Here is a 16937-nt window from a genome sequence, read left to right as displayed (position 1 = left end):
TACCTCTGGACCAGTAGGCCGTCACCACCTTGTGACAGAAGAATCTCAGGTCTCAGACGAAACAAACATCGAGCGGCAGCGACTTAAACTGAGCCCGGCTGTGCTCACAACAGCAGAGTCAAGAATAGCTGCGAGATCAGACATCTTTATTGTGACCTCTGTCAGTGACCCCGCTTTCACCTCTGCAGCAACAACAATATCTGCACACATGGAAAACACAAGGTTATTGTGTCTCTCCACGTGCCGGAGTTTACTGGCTGAATTGATTTTATGGCTTTTCAAAACAAGCTACTGTGTCAGTGTAGAATGGATTCTTTTAAAGGGCAGCCCGGTGTTATCATAACCTCCTGAGACCCGAGCTTTCGTTCGCTAAGCTTTTCTAATGTCTCTTAGTTATTTGGGATAAGCAGGACATGATAAGTAAACTAAGCGTTGGCTTTGAACAGGAAGTAGTTTTGTCCTCATATTAGGGTTATTTCACTGTATAACACTCGTGTTTCACAAAGTGTACCAGCGTTTACTTCAAGGCCTTAACATTGCTTTGCAAAAACTAAATTGCAAACAATGCCACATTTCTTCAACGTTTTGTAATTCTGACTTTTTCCTGCTCCAAACGAGGAGGCGTCAGAACAAAACAAAACAGAACCAACAATGCATTTAGAAGCATTTTTATAACTGTATAACTCTAAACTCCAAACTAGAAGTGTCATTTTAGTCTGTCTGTCACACCTACTGTGTGAAATGTCACCACATTAAAGAGCCGATGTCCTCAAACGAGTACTTCGTAATTAGCATATATCTATATCTATATATATATATATATATAGATATAGATATAGATATAGATATACATATGTATTTTGTTGTAAGTTGCTTAAGTGTTTTTTCTTGTACAGTTTTGTACGACTTGCTGAAAAATCGCAATAAACAATTTTTTTTACACAATTTGTACATATTTTATTCCTAATTTAGTATAAATGATATATTTAAAAACTATTTATTAAGTACAAAAATGCTACTCTTTAATTGGTCAAAAATCCAAAACAGAATAAAACGATATGCAGCCGACAGAGGAGGAATAGTCGTCCCATCAAAGGTCTTCTGTATGTGGCTTCCCTCTGACCGGCTCCACACAGCTGACTGGAGGCGGACGCTCACTGTTCCAGCACACAACGAGCTGCAGCAGCTTCAAACAGCACAAAGCTGTGAGACGGGCCAGAGACAGAATCAAGACACAAACACAGACTCCAACTCACATCATAAATCTACATCTTCACATCATGTAGAGTGAAGGTGTTGGGGCTGGAAAACTGTATAATAATAATAATAATAATAATAATAATAATAATAATAATAATAATAATAATAATAATAATAATAATAATAATAATTAAAGTGCTTCACATGGTTGAAACAGGAATAAAAAACATTTAAGGACTGCAATGAAATTACTAATTATAATTAAAACAAATAAAATATATCATATATATATATATATATATATATATAAAATAAGACATTTAGAAAATAGAAGGCAATAACATATAAGATATGGTGGGAATAAAATTATCCTGCAATTCACTATTGTAAACTATTAGACGACACTGCAGTACTGTCTTTTTATGACAGAAATAAATATTTTCCACAGTCAACTTGCATACCGGTAAATAACACTAATAATTATTAAATTAAATTAATATTTTTTCAAGATTTAAAACATCATTACTTTGATCAGTGTTTATTTAAAGTATTGATGTTAAATTGTAAAACAGGGCTTCAAACAAATAATATGTGCAGGATCAAGGAGAAATGATAGAACAGTATAAGCGATAATTAAAATTGTTATGTCTTGTTCTTCGCTAACAAAGGCTGGATTTATTTAACTTTTTTACACTTTATTAGATTTTCAAGTAAACATAAACGATACATGACTATAGACCTATACAAACATACAGAAGACAAAGTAAGTAATACTAATAATATATTTTTTTAAAGAGACCTGCATATATGTATTACTTCTAATTATGCATTAAAATATCCCTATTAACTTTATTATATATTGTATATAAATCTATAGACCTATTTTTTTAATTGCACTATTTTATGTAAAAAATAAAACATAAAAATAAACACATGCTGATTCTCTTTATTTGCTGTATATAATAAATAAATAATTTGAATCTTGAATCTTTCAGCTGCTGAGGTGATGTTTGGACTACAAAGCGCTACTGTTGAACTACAACTACACACAGCCCCGTGTCTCCGGGCTCCCATGATCCCTCTGTGTGACCTCGTAGAGCAGGAAGCAGTACGCGAAGAAGAAGCAGCGCTCCTCGCTCACGCTGCTGTCTGCTGGTGGTTACTGGCTAAGCTCTCGTTCGGTTGTACATCATGGCTTCTTCTAAGCCAGTGGAGCCGCAGTCCGGGACGGGTCTCCCCCGCTGGCAGCTGGCCCTGTTGGTCGGGACTCCCATAGTGCTGGGGGTGGGGGCGGTTTACCTCTGGAACCGCAGCAAGACGAAGGAGAGTAAAGGGACCGGGGAGCGGAAAACTCCAGAAGGCAGCGCGAGCCCCGTGCAGGGCCAAGACTGCCAAGACGGCTCCGCTCCGGCCGGCCGGGAGCCGGACCTGGTAACGGAACCGACAATGACTGCTAATGTAAAACCCCCATGTTAGCATTAGCCGCCTTAGTGCTGCGCGTACGTTTTTCTGACTAAACGTGTCATTGCCGTAAAAGTGTCTTCAAGGACACCATACGTTACCACCGGTGACAGCTAGCTTACCGATAGCTAGCAACCGGTTCATCCGTGGTGGATTAGCGAGGTTAACGGCTAGCTAGGTTAACCAGCCCGGTTACAGAATGAACTAGTATTACCGACAGAGAAAGCACATACATGTCTGCAGCTGTTAAAGTGCTAACACAACACGCGGGAACAACACGAGACGTTTCAGCTGTAGCTTTGTAATTGTAATGTTTCGGGACATGCTAGCTAACGTCTTCTCAGAAAGTCCAGAGGGGCGGGGACAGCAGTCACCGGAGTCAGAGGGGCGGGGACAGCAGTCACCGGAGTCAGTCTGTAGAGGTGGTTATTAGGTGTGATAAGAGACGGTCACCTCTTTCGTTGTTTCGTTTTAGTGTCAGGGAACATGTATAAGAGGGGGGGTCTGAGGGTTCTCCTGCAATTTCTTGAATTTGTGAATTTTTTCTGCATCAATTAATGCATAATTAAAAATGCCTTTTTAATTATTTGAAGGAAAACAAAAAAATTAAGGCACCAAATCAGAAATAATGTAATATAATGCAGTATTCAGGCATTCTGTAGTGCTTTCAAATATTTATTCACCTGTCGATCAATCTCTCTTATTTAATGTTATCTCTGCTGATTCAGCACATGTAGACATGATTTACTCCTCCTTCTCTTTTGTTTAGGGACCCGTCCTCTTTTAATGTGCATGTGGCACCTAGTCACCTCAATGATGCATTAATTATTAACAATTCATTCATAAACCCCTCGACTTTAATAGGTCATATGTGATTTAGCAAGACTTCCGCCCGTGTTCAAAACTTTCTGCATATTGAAAACCATATCAATACATCTGTGTTCTCTGAGATGTCAAGTAATATTTCAAGGAGAAAGTCAAGAAAGTCGTATTAAACAGATAAGACTAGTCATGTGTTGATGACCTGAAGTCACAGGTTTCAATCATAAGCACCTGATCAAACCAGAATAAGGAGGAAGGGAAAATGGGATTTAACAAACGACATTCTTTTATTGCACATTGACTGCTTCCACTTTCACGTTGTGCCACATTCCTACTTGTGTACAAATAAGAAGTTTCTTCACCTGAAATCTGCTCTCTGTTGTATATTATTATAAAATATAATATAATATATTTAATTAATATTTTAATGCATGAATTATGTAAGAAAAGAACCGACTCGCTCAATGCAATATTTTTGCATTGCGACCTTATGTTTGTTTTTCACTAAAAAGGATGTTCATTAAAAAAAAGATGTGATGCAAACAAATGTTTCTGAACGAGATAAACTTGTGAATTGCAATTATATTGTCGTGACATGAATCGTCCCCCGGTTTACTGATTTGCCTTTTCTCTCTTTCATTCAGAGCCCGTTGGATCGGGCCCAAGCAGCAAAGAACAAGGGCAACAAGTACTTCAAGGCCGGCAAGTATGAGAACGCCATCCAGTGCTACACAGAGGCCATCGCTCTCTGCCCCACAGAGCAAAAGACCGATTTGTCAACATTTTACCAGAACAGAGCAGCAGCCTACGAACAACAGGTGGGCTCCACCTTTCTGTTAATCTGTGCAGAGATTGTTGTTGAAGTGAAAGAAGATTTAAAAAAGCTAATTTTGATATATCTTCATTATGTACATGTCTTGGAAGAAAGTCTCCTGCTGTAATGGATGTTTTGTAGATGGAAAGTCATGCAGGTCAATTCTTTCGGTTCTTCATTGAACTTGAAATAAACCTGAAATGTCTTCAGTGCAAACTAAGCTCACAACTTAAAGCCAGAATAGATGTCGTGCCTCTGCAGCCGACAGTTGTCACTCCTCTCTGGTCAATGTGTAGCAGTCTCTGCAAATCATCAACTTTCTCAAATCTTTCCACCCTCATGTTTGACTGAAGGTTTTCCTCACAGAGGTCATGACGCTGATCCTTAAAAAGTCTTACATTTGATTTACAGAATTTAAATAATTATGGTTGGTGAAGCCTCCCTGCATGAGAAGTATCTCCTCACATGATTCACTTATTTCCTTTTGCTGTGGAGTCTTAAAGTTTCTCTTTCAAGGTGTTAAAGCGATTACATTTTATTTAGAAAGTGCAGAAACCCGACATGAGGCGTCACATTATCCCTCCAACGTAAAGTGTAATGTTGTATCTTTGATGCAGATTCTGTTCTGTGTTTAAAGATTAGTTTTTGATATATATATATATCGATCTTCAGATATAACTTTCACTTTAGATCTCTTGGTCCACTTTAAAGTCTTTGCTATATATTCATAGGCAGATATCTTTTAAGTTATTAGTCTTATTTCCTTCATAACCTTTTTACGTCTCTGTCAGTATGGATGTGAAACAGGTCTTATATTGCATTTATAAAGCTATTTAAAAGGTCTTAAATTGAAGCCCCGTGGATGATCTCCAACCTGTAACTTCTCTTTTCAGATGAAATGGACAGAAGTGGTGCAGGACTGCTGTCAGGCTGTGGAGATGAATCCACGCTACATCAAGGCTCTGTTCAGGAGGGCTAAGGCTCTGGAAAAACTCGACAGCAAGAAGGCGTGCTTAGAAGGTAAAACTCTCCTCTTTCTTCTAAAAATGTATAATATGTAACGTTTCCTCTCTCTCCTGTCATGGTGTCATCAGTTCTGTGTTGTATATGTAGTGAGACAGAGACATGTGTAATGTTCCTGAAGGTAACGTTTCCTCTCTCTCCTGTCATGGTGTCATCAGTCCTGTGTTGTATATGTAGTGAGACAGAGACATGTGTAATGTTCCTGAAGGTAACGTTTCCTCTCTCCTGTCATGGTGTCATCAGTCCTGTGTTGTATATGTAGTGAGACAGAGACATGTGTAATGTCCCTGAAGGTAACGTTTCCTCTCTCTCCTGTCATGGTGTCATCAGTCCTGTGTTGTATATGTAGTGAGACAGAGAAATGTGTAATGTCCCTGAAGGTAACGTTTCCTCTCTCCTGTCATGGTGTCATCAGTCCTGTGTTGTATATGTAGTGAGACAGAGAGATGTGTAATGTTCCTGAAGGTAACGTTTCCTCTCTCCTGTCATGGTGTCATCAGTCCTGTGTTGTATATGTAGTGAGACAGAGAAATGTGTAATGTCCCTGAAAGTAACGTTTCCTCTCTCTCCTGTCATGGTGTCATCAGTCCTGTGTTGTATATGTAGTGAGACAGAGACATGTGTAATGTCCCTGAAGGTAACGTTTCCTCTCTCTCCTGTCATGGTGTCATCAGTCCTGTGTTGTATATGTAGTGAGACAGAGACATGTGTAATGTCCCTGAAGGTAACGTTTCCTCTCTCTCCTGTCATGGTGTCATCAGTCCTGTGTTGTATATGTAGTGAGACAGAGACATGTGTAATGTTCCTGAAGGTAACGTTTCCTCTCTCTCCTGTCATGGCGTCGTCAGTCCTGTGTTGTATATGTAGTGAGACAGAGACATGTGTAATGTCCCTGAAGGTAACGTTTCCTCTCTCTCCTGTCATGGTGTCATCAGTCCTGTGTTGTATATGTAGTGAGACAGAGACATGTGTAATGTCCCTGAAGGTAACGTTTCCTCTCTCTCCTGTCATGGTGTCATCAGTCCTGTGTTGTATATGTAGTGAGACAGAGACATGTGTAATGTCCCTGAAGGTAACGTTTCCTCTCTCTCCTGTCATGGCGTCGTCTCCCCTCTGAGCAGCGTCAGCGTTGTGTTTGTAGCCAGAAGCTTCATAAACTGACTGTTGATCCAGTTTTAAGACACTTTCTACATCCTGGTGTTTTTAACTCTATATTTGAAGGATGAAGGATTTTAGTCCTGAACTTCTGGATCTTAAGTTCTCAGAGAAACAAGCTGAACAAACGTTAGCGGCAGCCGAACAGCGTGCAGGAGGAACTCTGATGTTTAACCTTTGAATCAGAGGAGAGAAGAACTCCCATGATGCACCGCTGCTGCACCAGGAACACTGAAGGAATCCTGACGTATTGTGTGTTTTATCTTAAAATGTGTTTTGTGTGTATCCTCCAGACGTCACAGCGGTGTGTATTCTCGAGGCCTTCCAGAACCAGCAGAGCATGCTGCTCGCAGACAAGGTGCTGAAACAACTGGGAAAAGAGAAGGCTAAAGATAAATACAAGGTACATGTCCATTTCTTTTTTTTTTAGAAACATTCGATTCAATTTCATACCTCTGAATTGTCACAGGAAACTTGTTGTCTTCTTTTAAACCCTTTCTCTCCTGCAGAACCGTGAACCCATGATGCCTTCTCCTCAGTTCATCAAATCCTACTTCAGCTCGTTCACCGATGACATAATCTCACAGCCGCTGCAGAAGGGGGAGAAGAAAGATGAAGACAAGGACAAGGAGGGCGAGGCAGCCGATGTCTCCGAGAGGTCAGAGGCTCTTTGCTTGAATAAGTTTGCTCCTCAATACGTGTGTTCTCAGATAACAATCACTATAAAACCCTGCAGGGCCAGAGTGCGTTCATGTAAGATGTGTCCGAGTGTGTGCAGACGTGCGTGGGTGTATCTGTCTCAGCCTAACATTTCAGTATCAGTAAACTCCTCTGATACGGCCTTTGAGCCAAAACGACGGATCAAACATGATTTCTTCGTATCAAAGTGGTTCTAAAATAAAGAGCATTGAGTTTCTATACGGAACTCTGAGGGGATGAGATTACATGATGTGGAACCTCGTCCTCTCTCAAACTGAATGACGTTTTGTTTTCTCCTCTTCAGCTCTGGATACCTGAAGGCAAAGCAGTACATGGAGGAGGAGAACTACGATAAGATCATCAGTGAATGCACCAAGGAGGTCGAGTCAGGAGGCCGGTACACTGCGGAGGCGCTGCTGCTGCGTGCCACCTTCTACCTGCTGATTGGAAACGCTACTGGTGCTCAGCCGGATTTGGACCGAGTGATAAACATGCAGGACGCCAACGTGAAGGTACGATGTTTACTTTATTCACCAGTTCAAGGGCCGGGGTAGTGGGTGAGTGCACAACGTTAGGGCCGCTGTAGGTTAACAGATAAGATGGGGGGGGGGGGAATATGCAGAGAAAATGCTCAGAATTTCCAGGATGAAACTCGTACGAGGAAAGAAAATGGTTTGACTTTATAATCTCAGAGAATATTCAAGTTTGTTTTCCATAAATGTACGACTTTAATCTGAGAAATTCCACGTTTCTTTCCTGAATATTCTCCCCGCTGTCGTATTACTAAGACTGGAAGCGACTCATTGATTGTAGAGCTTTTTGCTAACTTGTAGAAGTCTGTTAAGGTTCAGATGTATCTGCAGGTTTCAGTAAATGAACGTCTGGTTCTCGGGTCATTTCAGTGCCGTTCTCGTCAGTTAACCCGCCTCATGTTTCCAGCTGAACCTTTTATTTTATCACTTTTAAATGTTTGCGTTTCGGAAAAGTTAAATTCTTGCCATTTTCTCACAGTTGATCTTTTCGACGCATTAACGAAGACGTCCTTTACAAAAGACTCGTTCTCACTCTGTACTGTCGGATGTTTTATAGCTACGAGCCAACGCTTTGATCAAGCGGGGCAGCATGTACATGCAGCAGCAGCAGCCCATGCTCTCCACACAAGACTTCAACATGGCGGCCGACATTGACACGCGCAACCCCGACGTCTACCACCACCGGGGGCAGGTGAGAGCGGGTTGGATTCTGTAACTGCAGTTTGTTACCTTGTTGTTTAGACTGCTGTCAGTTGTTACTAACTTAATGTTTTATGCTATAGTGCTTTCTCTAAAGTCCGTTTTTCCTCTCAGCTGAAGATCCTGCTGGACCAGGTGGACGAGGCGGTGGGAGACTTTGATGAGTGCATCGTGCTGCGGCCGGACTCGGCTCTCGCCCAGGCTCAGAAATGCTTCGCTCTTGTAAGTAATCAACTGAAGATCAATTGAAAAGCAAGCGTGGCGTTCTCTAACCTACCTAATGGATACAACTGTCTGCAGCATTAACGGCTGCTACAACTAAAGATTAGCTGCTGAGTCTCTTTTGTTTCTTGTTCTCGTGTTCTTCAGTACAGACAAGCGTACACTGGGAACAACCCGTCACAAGTGCAGATAGCCATGGACGGCTTTGAGGACGTCATCAGAAGGTTCCCCAAGTGTGCCGAGGGCTACGCTCTGTATGCTCAGGTACAGTGTGGGGACACGACTAACCTAATGTTAAACATTAACATCGATTAATCTGACAATTATTAACAGTCCAAAAACTAAATCAGTTTACTGTCAAAGGAGCCTCAAATCTTTACATTTCAAAAACTGAAACCAGAAAAATAATTTAAAAGATTATATTTGTCGCTTGATTTTCCGTCGATCGACTGATCATTGCAGCTCAAATGATCGGCTTTATAAATCAGACGGACAATAGCAGCAGGTCTTTTTCATGTGTTCAACACGTACAATACTGTAATTATCTTTGTCTTCATCTTCAGGCTTTGACCGATCAGCAGCATTTTGGAAAAGCCGACGAGATGTATGACAAGTGTATCGAACTGGAACCAGACAATGCTACCACATATGTCCACAAGGGGTAGGCATTTCTTTTCCTTTATGTAGGAATATTGTTAAAACAACGTGTGATGCGTTCATCAGTTGTTAATGTTCAATATCTGTCCAGTTTGTTACAGCTTCAATGGAAACAGGACCTTGACTTGGGCCTCGAGCTCATCGGTAAAGCCATTGAAATTGACAACAAATGTGACTTTGCCTATGAAACTATGGGAACCATTGAAGTTCAAAGGTGAGAATAAAAAACTTGACTCAATCTCCACACATTACAAGTCTTCTTGAAGTGTAAACTAACCAGAGCATTTTTCTATTCCAGGGGAAATCTGGACCGGGCAATAGATATGTTCAACAAGGCGATCAACCTGGCCAAGTCTGAGATGGAGATGGCCCATTTGTACTCGTTGTGTGACGCAGCGTACGCCCAGACAGAAGTAGCGAGAAAGTACGGGCTGAAACCTCCGACACTGTAACGTCTCTGCCAACCCATCGCCAATCTCAATCTTAATTGCTGAATTTAACTGTTTAAACTCTCTGACTTAACTTTTGATTATAGTACTGGATTATAAAAGGAAGAGCCCTGACTAAATATATATCTATGTATAGATATGTATTTTACACACTGTGTTTACGTCACATTAATGGGGTTTGTTATCATGGAAAGAAGGATTTCTATTCACTAACAAGGCTACGATCCTGGCCTCCGTTTGATTTGGTGGTTTGTCAGGTTCAGGGCTCTTAACCGACGCAGCCCTCTGCTGACACTTAAAAGGATAGTTTGGATGTTTTTGAGTGTAGTCAGTGAATAACTTACAGTAGAAGCAGAAAGCTAAACATTGTACTGCTGTGGACGCCAGGCTCCATTGACAAAAACAGTCATTTAACCTCACAGAATGCTGGAGCTGCTGGTGTACCGCTGGCTCCATCTGTTGGTTAGTTTGTGTTATTGTGTGACTTTGGTGAATCTGAACTAACCCTTTAAAACAAGAAGTCACACAATAACACAAACTAACCAACAGATGGAGCCAGCGGTACACCAGCAGCTCCTGCATGCTGTGAGGTTAAATGACTGTTTTTGTCAATGGAGCCTGGTGGCTTTGAAGAAAGCATAGATAACTACTTCCCTAAATATTCTATATTTAGGGTACACTGGTATTACGTCCACAGCAGTACATTGTTCAGCTTCCTGCTGGTACTTCCTGTCAGTTGCTACAGTAGAGAATCACCTCGTACTACCACACCTTTTGAAATATCTAAACTATCACTTTGACTCGAGCACAACATTGTCATCGGACCGTTTAATTGCTCAGAATAAAGAGAAAGATATCTAGAGAGAAACAAACATGAATGGCCATGTATACATGTCTAAATGGAAATGAATAGTAACTATGTGAAATGTAAGTGAACTGAAATGTGCGCAGTCTGTTGAAACATTTACTGACTTTAAGAGCTTTACATGGTTCTAATGGACTGTTCACGTGTTAATTTATGCTGATCTAAAGTGTTTCCCCGGCTCCTTTTCATATGTAACATACACTATCAGTTCTGAATGCAAGATTAAAATTATAGTCAAATGTGTAATGTCTGTTTGTAATGCTGGATTTGTTCCCATGGATACGGGGCTAAGAGGTTAGTTTAGCATCCTTAAATGTTTAGCATTTTTAATCATGGGATTGCCTGTTTTTCTTTTTTATACTTTGTGCAGCATGTTCACTTTATAAATAAATGTAAATGCAATGTTCGTGCTGTCTTGAACACTAGGAAACCCCCAATTATAAAACCATCTTGATTAGAAAACTTAACCAACTTAATGTATTTTAGTTTTCTTGAAACTTGTTTTTTAATTGTCAGATGTCACAAGGGATTGGGTATTCAGTGATGTTCTTTTTCCTAGCTCACGTTAAATGAGAAACTTGATTTTCTATTTTATTGTAAATGTTTATTTTTCATGCAACATTACATATTTTGACAGTAACCTTAAAGAGTGGTTTTATTTTCTGTCCTATTCCAAGTATATTCTCACAACTCGAGCCTTATTGCTTCTTGGTTCGGTGTATGATTTGGTTCTCGAGTAGCGAAAAATAAAATTAGCCATCACTCCTGAATGTGTGTAACATTTTCTACTTTTGGAAAAACTAAATTCAGACACTAATGTTCTGTGACTTTCAGTTCTGGCTACTTTTTATTGAACGCGTGTTAATACCAAGGAACCAAATCGTGCATTCGAGCTGCAGCTGCTGAAGATGCTTCTCTGCAAAAATCATGTTTTAAATTTACACAAACAACCTTTAAAAAATGTATGTAACCGTCAGCAGCTAATCGACAGATATCCACAAAGTATTGGCTGTTTGATATGAATGACACTCCATCGATGATCTGTACGGTGACCAAAGAGGAAATGAATCCTAATAAAGTCACAATTCCTGGGATGAATTTCACCTTTGCACGTTTCTTCTGGCCTGTGCAGCCTCACAGTCTGCAGCTCAATGTGAAGGTTACGGTCTATTAATTATAGTTCATTCTCAGGTCAAGTGTTGTTTTTATTACAATAAAAACAATCTGGTGTACAGTAACTAAGTACATTTATAAATACTGTACTTAAGTACAATTTTGCGATACTTTATTGGAGTATTTCCAGTTGTTTCTACTCCACTACATCTCAGAGAGAAATATTTCACTTTTTACTGCTCTATATGTATTTAATAACTTCAGTTATATTCAAATTAATAATACAATAAATAATTGATCATGTATTGTTTTTATTAATATTATTAATAATAATATTGTTATTTATTTTTCATATGTAAATATTATTATCATTATGGATACTAATGTTTCTAAAGTAAAACTTTTGCCTGTTAACCACACACTTTAAACTAAGAGCTAATGACTCTTTATGGAAGAGTTGCCATCTTTGTGAACGACGCTGATTAGTTGCACTCACAACACTGTTGCTCATTAACGACAGCGTTGCGCGACACGTCGGCCGTGTTGACGGCATGTGACGTGTCTGCGTCAACACAACAATGGCGGATACGGTGGAGGAAGCTCTGATGGGCAGCTGGTGAGACGATTTGTTCTCGGATTTACATTATAAAATACGTTTTACTCGATTGTCAAACACGTGTGTTGATCTTATCTGACAGTATGTAATGTTTAATACCTAAATATGTGTTTGCGTGATTAATATGTTCTGCTGACGATGGATGCTAACCGGTACCGTTACTGCTCGGCAGCTAGCCAGCTAGCTAATATTAATTAGCCAAGTTGGTTGTGATAAATTAGCATCCCAGTCATTACAAGACGGACACAAAGAGCTTTTGAGAAAGATCAAAGTATTTGTATTTTATTCACTTTCTTTCTCGCATTGACAAGTGTATAGGCAAAGCTTGTTAGCCACTAAGCTAACAATAACTAGCTAGGTAGCCGGTGTATTAGCTTCCATCTAACCAACCGTCGCTTGTAACTTCCAGTCTCGCGCTCAGTGAGAGGAAGTTCACTCCAGTGCTGTCCACATTTACATTTACTACATCTGAGGTAAATATGGTACTTGTTACTGCACTACATCTGTCTGACAGCTTTACTTTGAAGATTCAGATTATTAATACAAAATATAATCAATAAATATAATATGAAGTAAAAATAGGGAGTGCTGCACTGGGGCAAGCATCTTGGTTTAATCATGAGTATAGTAGAGTAGGAATACAAGACAAATTAATATGAAAAATATTATTTAAGAGTAAAAAAACAGACTGTTTGAAAAGCATCCAACGCACTGTGATTGTAAGAAAATAAATAATTTATTGATGCATACCAAAGTCTTCATTAGGGTATAAACATATATATTAAACTTTTAAACTGCAGGACAGTATTTCTACAGTGTGGTATTACTACTTGTACTAAAGTAAAATATCTGAGTAGTTATTCCACAACGGTGTTAACTATTACTATAAAATAATCGTATTGCATAATTTAAAGTATTGCACTTTAAAGACTCTTAAAGCTAGGCGTGTGGTGGTAACAGATTCTTATATCTTTACGTGCATCTGTAAACTGGTCGAGCAGAAGTTCAACACAGCAGAAAAATAATTGCCAACTATTTTGATAATCGATTAATCGTTTCAGTCATTTTTCATGCAGAAATGGTGAAAGTATTTTAATGTTCACTGAGTTCCAGAAACTCGAATGAGAGGATTTCCAGCTTTTCTTTCTCGTATCATTGCAAACGGAATATTTTTGGGTATTAAAACTTTCCGTGGAACAAGACATTTGAAGACGTCTCCTTCGGCTCTATGACGTTGTGACGGCCCTTTTGTGATGTTTCATGGATTTAATTGGGAAAATGATCAGCAGATTAATCAATGAAAAGAACCTGTTGTTGCAGAACTACATGTCACTAATGGTTATTTTAAAATGAATGAATAAACAAGTGCTCATTACAAGCTGCCAGAGACCAAATGATGGCTTGAAATTTCTGATTTTGTTCGACCTGCATTGTCACCATTCAATGTTTGGTCGTTTTACTTGTTTCATTACTCAATTAAACCACTAATCATGTTTAATAACAGCGACATGTATCATGAATCACTATAAATAGACATGGAAACAAATAAGTTATTTCAGTGAAGGGTCATTTTCTGCGTTTACTTTACAACACTTGGAACTATTGATACGTGTCGCACATGAGCTTCTCTTTGTTTTATGAACATTTCTACTTGATCTTAACTCTTGTAATTGCGTGCTGCCTCTTCAGGGACCAGGATCTAGCTGAGGCTCTGGACTCGGGCGGCTCGGACATGGAGATGGAGAGAGGCATCATCCAGGAGCATTCGGCTCAACACAGAGCCAAGATGTGGAAGGTCAGTCCGAACAAACAAAAGCAGCTTCCCTTATAATGTGACTGTGGGTTTAAAACATGTGAACGTAAAAGTGGATTGTTAGCAAATTAAAATCAGTAATGCTTCTATTGTTAGAGTCCATTTGCTGTTACGGAATTAGTCGTGTCAGACACACGTCAACAGACTGGAAAGACGAGCATCTCGGCCGCCACGTCTTTGTGACACACCTGCAGTTAAGCTGTCGGTGCTGATTGAAACGACATTCTTACAACATATCTTTACAGACACTGAAAGGTCGTACTTTGGACAATTAGTTAACACCTGTATGTTTCTACCTGTTAGCACATTAACCCTTCACATCCCTTTTTAAAAACTGATATTATATATTAATATTTAAACATTTTGTAACCAACTTCAGTCTTTATTATAACTACCAAACATGAATTACTTTAAATAGTTTAACCCTGTTTGTTTACATAATGCCACTACTGTTGTTTTAATGAAAACAAAGAGTGTTTTCTGTTTACTGCTCGGGCGATTTCTTTCCACAGTCTGAGACGTGTCGACGAACAACATTCATTTTCATACATTGAATTGTGCAGGAAATGGCATGTACAGGGCAAACATGAGAATTAATGCCGTATGTATTAAAACAACCAAAAGATCGAAATGTTCCGAGTGAGACTCGAGTTTAAACTCTGTCATACAAAATACAATCGGTGCCACGTTGTTATTGCTGGCTATACATACATTCTGTGAAAAGAGGCTTTTGCTTCTGCACCGTTCTGTTAAGCTACTTTGAAGAAGATGTTTGTATAGCGTCCGTCTGAAATGTGTTTAGCGTACATGCATTGTATCTAAACAAACCGACTCTCTGACGCATTGCATGTAAATAACTAAAGCTAGTTCATCAAATAAAAAAGATATTACCATATTTCTGTTTGTTTTGTCTCTGAATATCACTCGTTAATATATCTCTGCGTTTATCTGCAGCAGTCGAGTCCGACGTGTGTTCTTATATTAATCTCAGTAACTTCATGTTTAGCAGTGATTCTTTGTTTGGTGTTTGCAGATCGCTCTGAACGTCGCTGGGAAAGGAGACAGCTTGTCTCCCTGGGACGGCGTGCTCGATTTACCCGAACAGACCCTCATTCACACCGCAGTCAACAGCTGATCGGTGAGTAAATGAATGAACATGATTCCCCAACAATCCTGCATTTTGGAAAAACTGCAATAAAAGTACGTCGTCCGCAGCAAAACATGAGCAGAAAGAAGTCAGCTGTTAAAGTTCTAGTCCTAATATAACCAAATACCAAACAGTAATGATGATGCTATTATTAATTAATCAGTATTTCTAGGATGTTAATAATTTAGAAGATTAGCCCTGAGTGATGATCTGGTTTGTGAGATGTATTTAAAGTCGCACTTTATTTGTCCCTGAGGTTAACGTGCAGATTCCTGTTAGGAGCGCAGAAACACAATATAGCAAAGAATGAAGAAATGTGTCTAAATGCAACAGTAAGCTCGTTATGACACTATATTATATGAAATGTGTAAATGAGCTGTACACATGATGATGATGATGCTATGAGAAGAATAATCTCCTATAATGCTTATAGATGCATAACGTTTGTGTGGCTCCAGAAGAAGCTATTAAAACATTTGTGAGTAAGAAGTGAGCGGAGCAGAACTCTGCAGTCGCTGCTCATCTCTCGAGCTGAGGCTACACCTGCATCTCCCACCAAACTCAGTGAATAGAGTTGCATTGTGGGTAAAGTAGGTGCCGGGGTTTGACAAGGAAAAGGTGTAAATATGTGGAATAAACAATATATCTGATTCTGCTGCATCGATTTTAAACCTTACACCACACCACACACACACACACACACACACACACTCTGTCATGGTTTAGGTGGTTTGGGACCGGAGCCATGGTGGAGCACTCAAAAGCGCAGCTAATAAACGTGTACTCTTTTTCCACCGAACAATTTATCAGGAATCGATAAAGAATCCGATCAATAGAATCTTATCAATACTAATTACAGTGCAGCCTGATGATTCAGAGGTCTTCCCCCTAAGACAATAAAAAGTGACATTATTATGTCACAAAGAAAATGTGTATATAAAACACAAGCAAGTAGGAACAGAAAGAAAAGAGGAAGTCATGAGAAGACTTCAGGGAGTTCCATAACTGAATTAAATTGATTGCTTGATGTATGACTATAAGGTAAATGTGTGTTTGTGCCTCGTTGATAAGCGAGAGTTGCTCTTCTGACAACAAGATCTGCAGCTCAAAATAGAAAAGTGCTCTTTTCATGCATTATTTAACACTCGTGCTAAAGCTATAATCAGCTTTGTCAGCGCGCTGCGCTTCTCTGCTTGTTGTTTTGGGTGTGGGAAGGCCACTTCAGTGTGTGCTGGCATGTTTCAGACCAGCTGAAGGTATCGGAGGAGGAGAGGAGTGACATGGTCTCTGATGTCGAGTCCGTCATCACGTTCTACTGCAAGTCCCGCAACATTTCCTTCACCCCGGAGCTGAGCTGGCCCGCACCTGCTCAAACCGCTGCTTGGGGCTCCAGCTGCCCCGCAGTGACCTGTACAACTGCTTCTACGCCGTCATGAACAAGTACATCCCCAGGTGACCGTCCTTCACATTACGCTCAACACACAAGGAACCATCTTGATGTAGATGGTGTCAAATCTGCACATTTCCAAGGATGGAATTGAAATGAGGATCACAAGATGTTTCTCAGACACGAGATGCTGAAATTGTCCCAACAGGAGAAATTGTGGTAAACAAATAGGAAACATACCTGCATGAGGTCCCAGAAGAGC

At 39.8% G+C, this 16937-nt stretch overlaps 2 protein-coding genes across 4 annotated transcripts; both read left to right on the top strand.

Moving 5' to 3' along the window:
- Positions 1-2272: 2272 nt before the first annotated feature.
- tomm70a (translocase of outer mitochondrial membrane 70 homolog A (S. cerevisiae)) lies at positions 2273-11385 on the top strand. Of its 2 annotated transcripts, none has more exons than XM_029430209.1 (12): positions 2273-2658; positions 4128-4301; positions 5191-5317; positions 6769-6878; positions 6985-7133; positions 7479-7686; positions 8264-8398; positions 8521-8628; positions 8776-8892; positions 9192-9289; positions 9377-9499; positions 9584-11385. In XM_029430209.1, exons 1-12 carry the CDS (start codon positions 2392-2394, stop codon positions 9735-9737), a joined length of 1770 nt encoding a protein of 589 aa, XP_029286069.1. In that variant the 5' UTR covers positions 2273-2391; the 3' UTR covers positions 9738-11385. The 2 variants fall into 2 exon arrangements, with proteins under 2 accessions (XP_029286069.1, XP_029286070.1); XM_029430210.1 differs by having other exon boundaries at positions 2275-2631.
- Positions 11386-12194: 809 nt separating this feature from the next.
- On the top strand, positions 12195-16881 carry tbc1d23 (TBC1 domain family, member 23). Of its 2 annotated transcripts, none has more exons than XM_029430141.1 (4): positions 12195-12328; positions 14018-14123; positions 15175-15279; positions 16504-16881. In XM_029430141.1, the coding sequence occupies exons 1-3, from the start codon at positions 12291-12293 to the stop codon at positions 15274-15276; spliced, it is 246 nt and encodes an 81-aa protein (XP_029286001.1). In that variant the 5' UTR covers positions 12195-12290; the 3' UTR covers positions 15277-15279; positions 16504-16881. The 2 variants fall into 2 exon arrangements, with proteins under 2 accessions (XP_029286001.1, XP_029286000.1); XM_029430140.1 differs by having other exon boundaries at positions 16534-16880.
- The last annotated feature ends 56 nt before the right edge of the window (positions 16882-16937 follow it).

This window comes from Cottoperca gobio, chromosome 4, assembly GCF_900634415.1.
Source record: "Cottoperca gobio chromosome 4, fCotGob3.1, whole genome shotgun sequence".
Taxonomy (NCBI): domain Eukaryota; kingdom Metazoa; phylum Chordata; class Actinopteri; order Perciformes; family Bovichtidae; genus Cottoperca; species Cottoperca gobio.
This window is presented reverse-complemented; position numbering and strand designations above follow the sequence as displayed.

Bases quoted from the DNA above. Each gene is read 5' to 3' on its own strand.
- tbc1d23 (XM_029430141.1), top strand. From the start codon at position 12,291: ATGGCGGATACGGTGGAGGAAGCTCTGATGGGCAGCTG. The intron at 12,329-14,017 runs GTGAGACGATTT...CTGCCTCTTCAG, and splicing joins GAAGCTCTGATGGGCAGCTG to GGACCAGGATCTAGCTGAGG. The intron at 14,124-15,174 runs GTCAGTCCGAAC...TGGTGTTTGCAG, and splicing joins ACAGAGCCAAGATGTGGAAG to ATCGCTCTGAACGTCGCTGG.
- tomm70a (XM_029430209.1), top strand. From the start codon at position 2,392: ATGGCTTCTTCTAAGCCAGTGGAGCCGCAGTCCGGGACGGGTCTCCCC. The intron at 5,318-6,768 runs GTAAAACTCTCC...TGTATCCTCCAG, and splicing joins CAAGAAGGCGTGCTTAGAAG to ACGTCACAGCGGTGTGTATT. The intron at 8,893-9,191 runs GTACAGTGTGGG...CTTCATCTTCAG, and splicing joins GCTACGCTCTGTATGCTCAG to GCTTTGACCGATCAGCAGCA.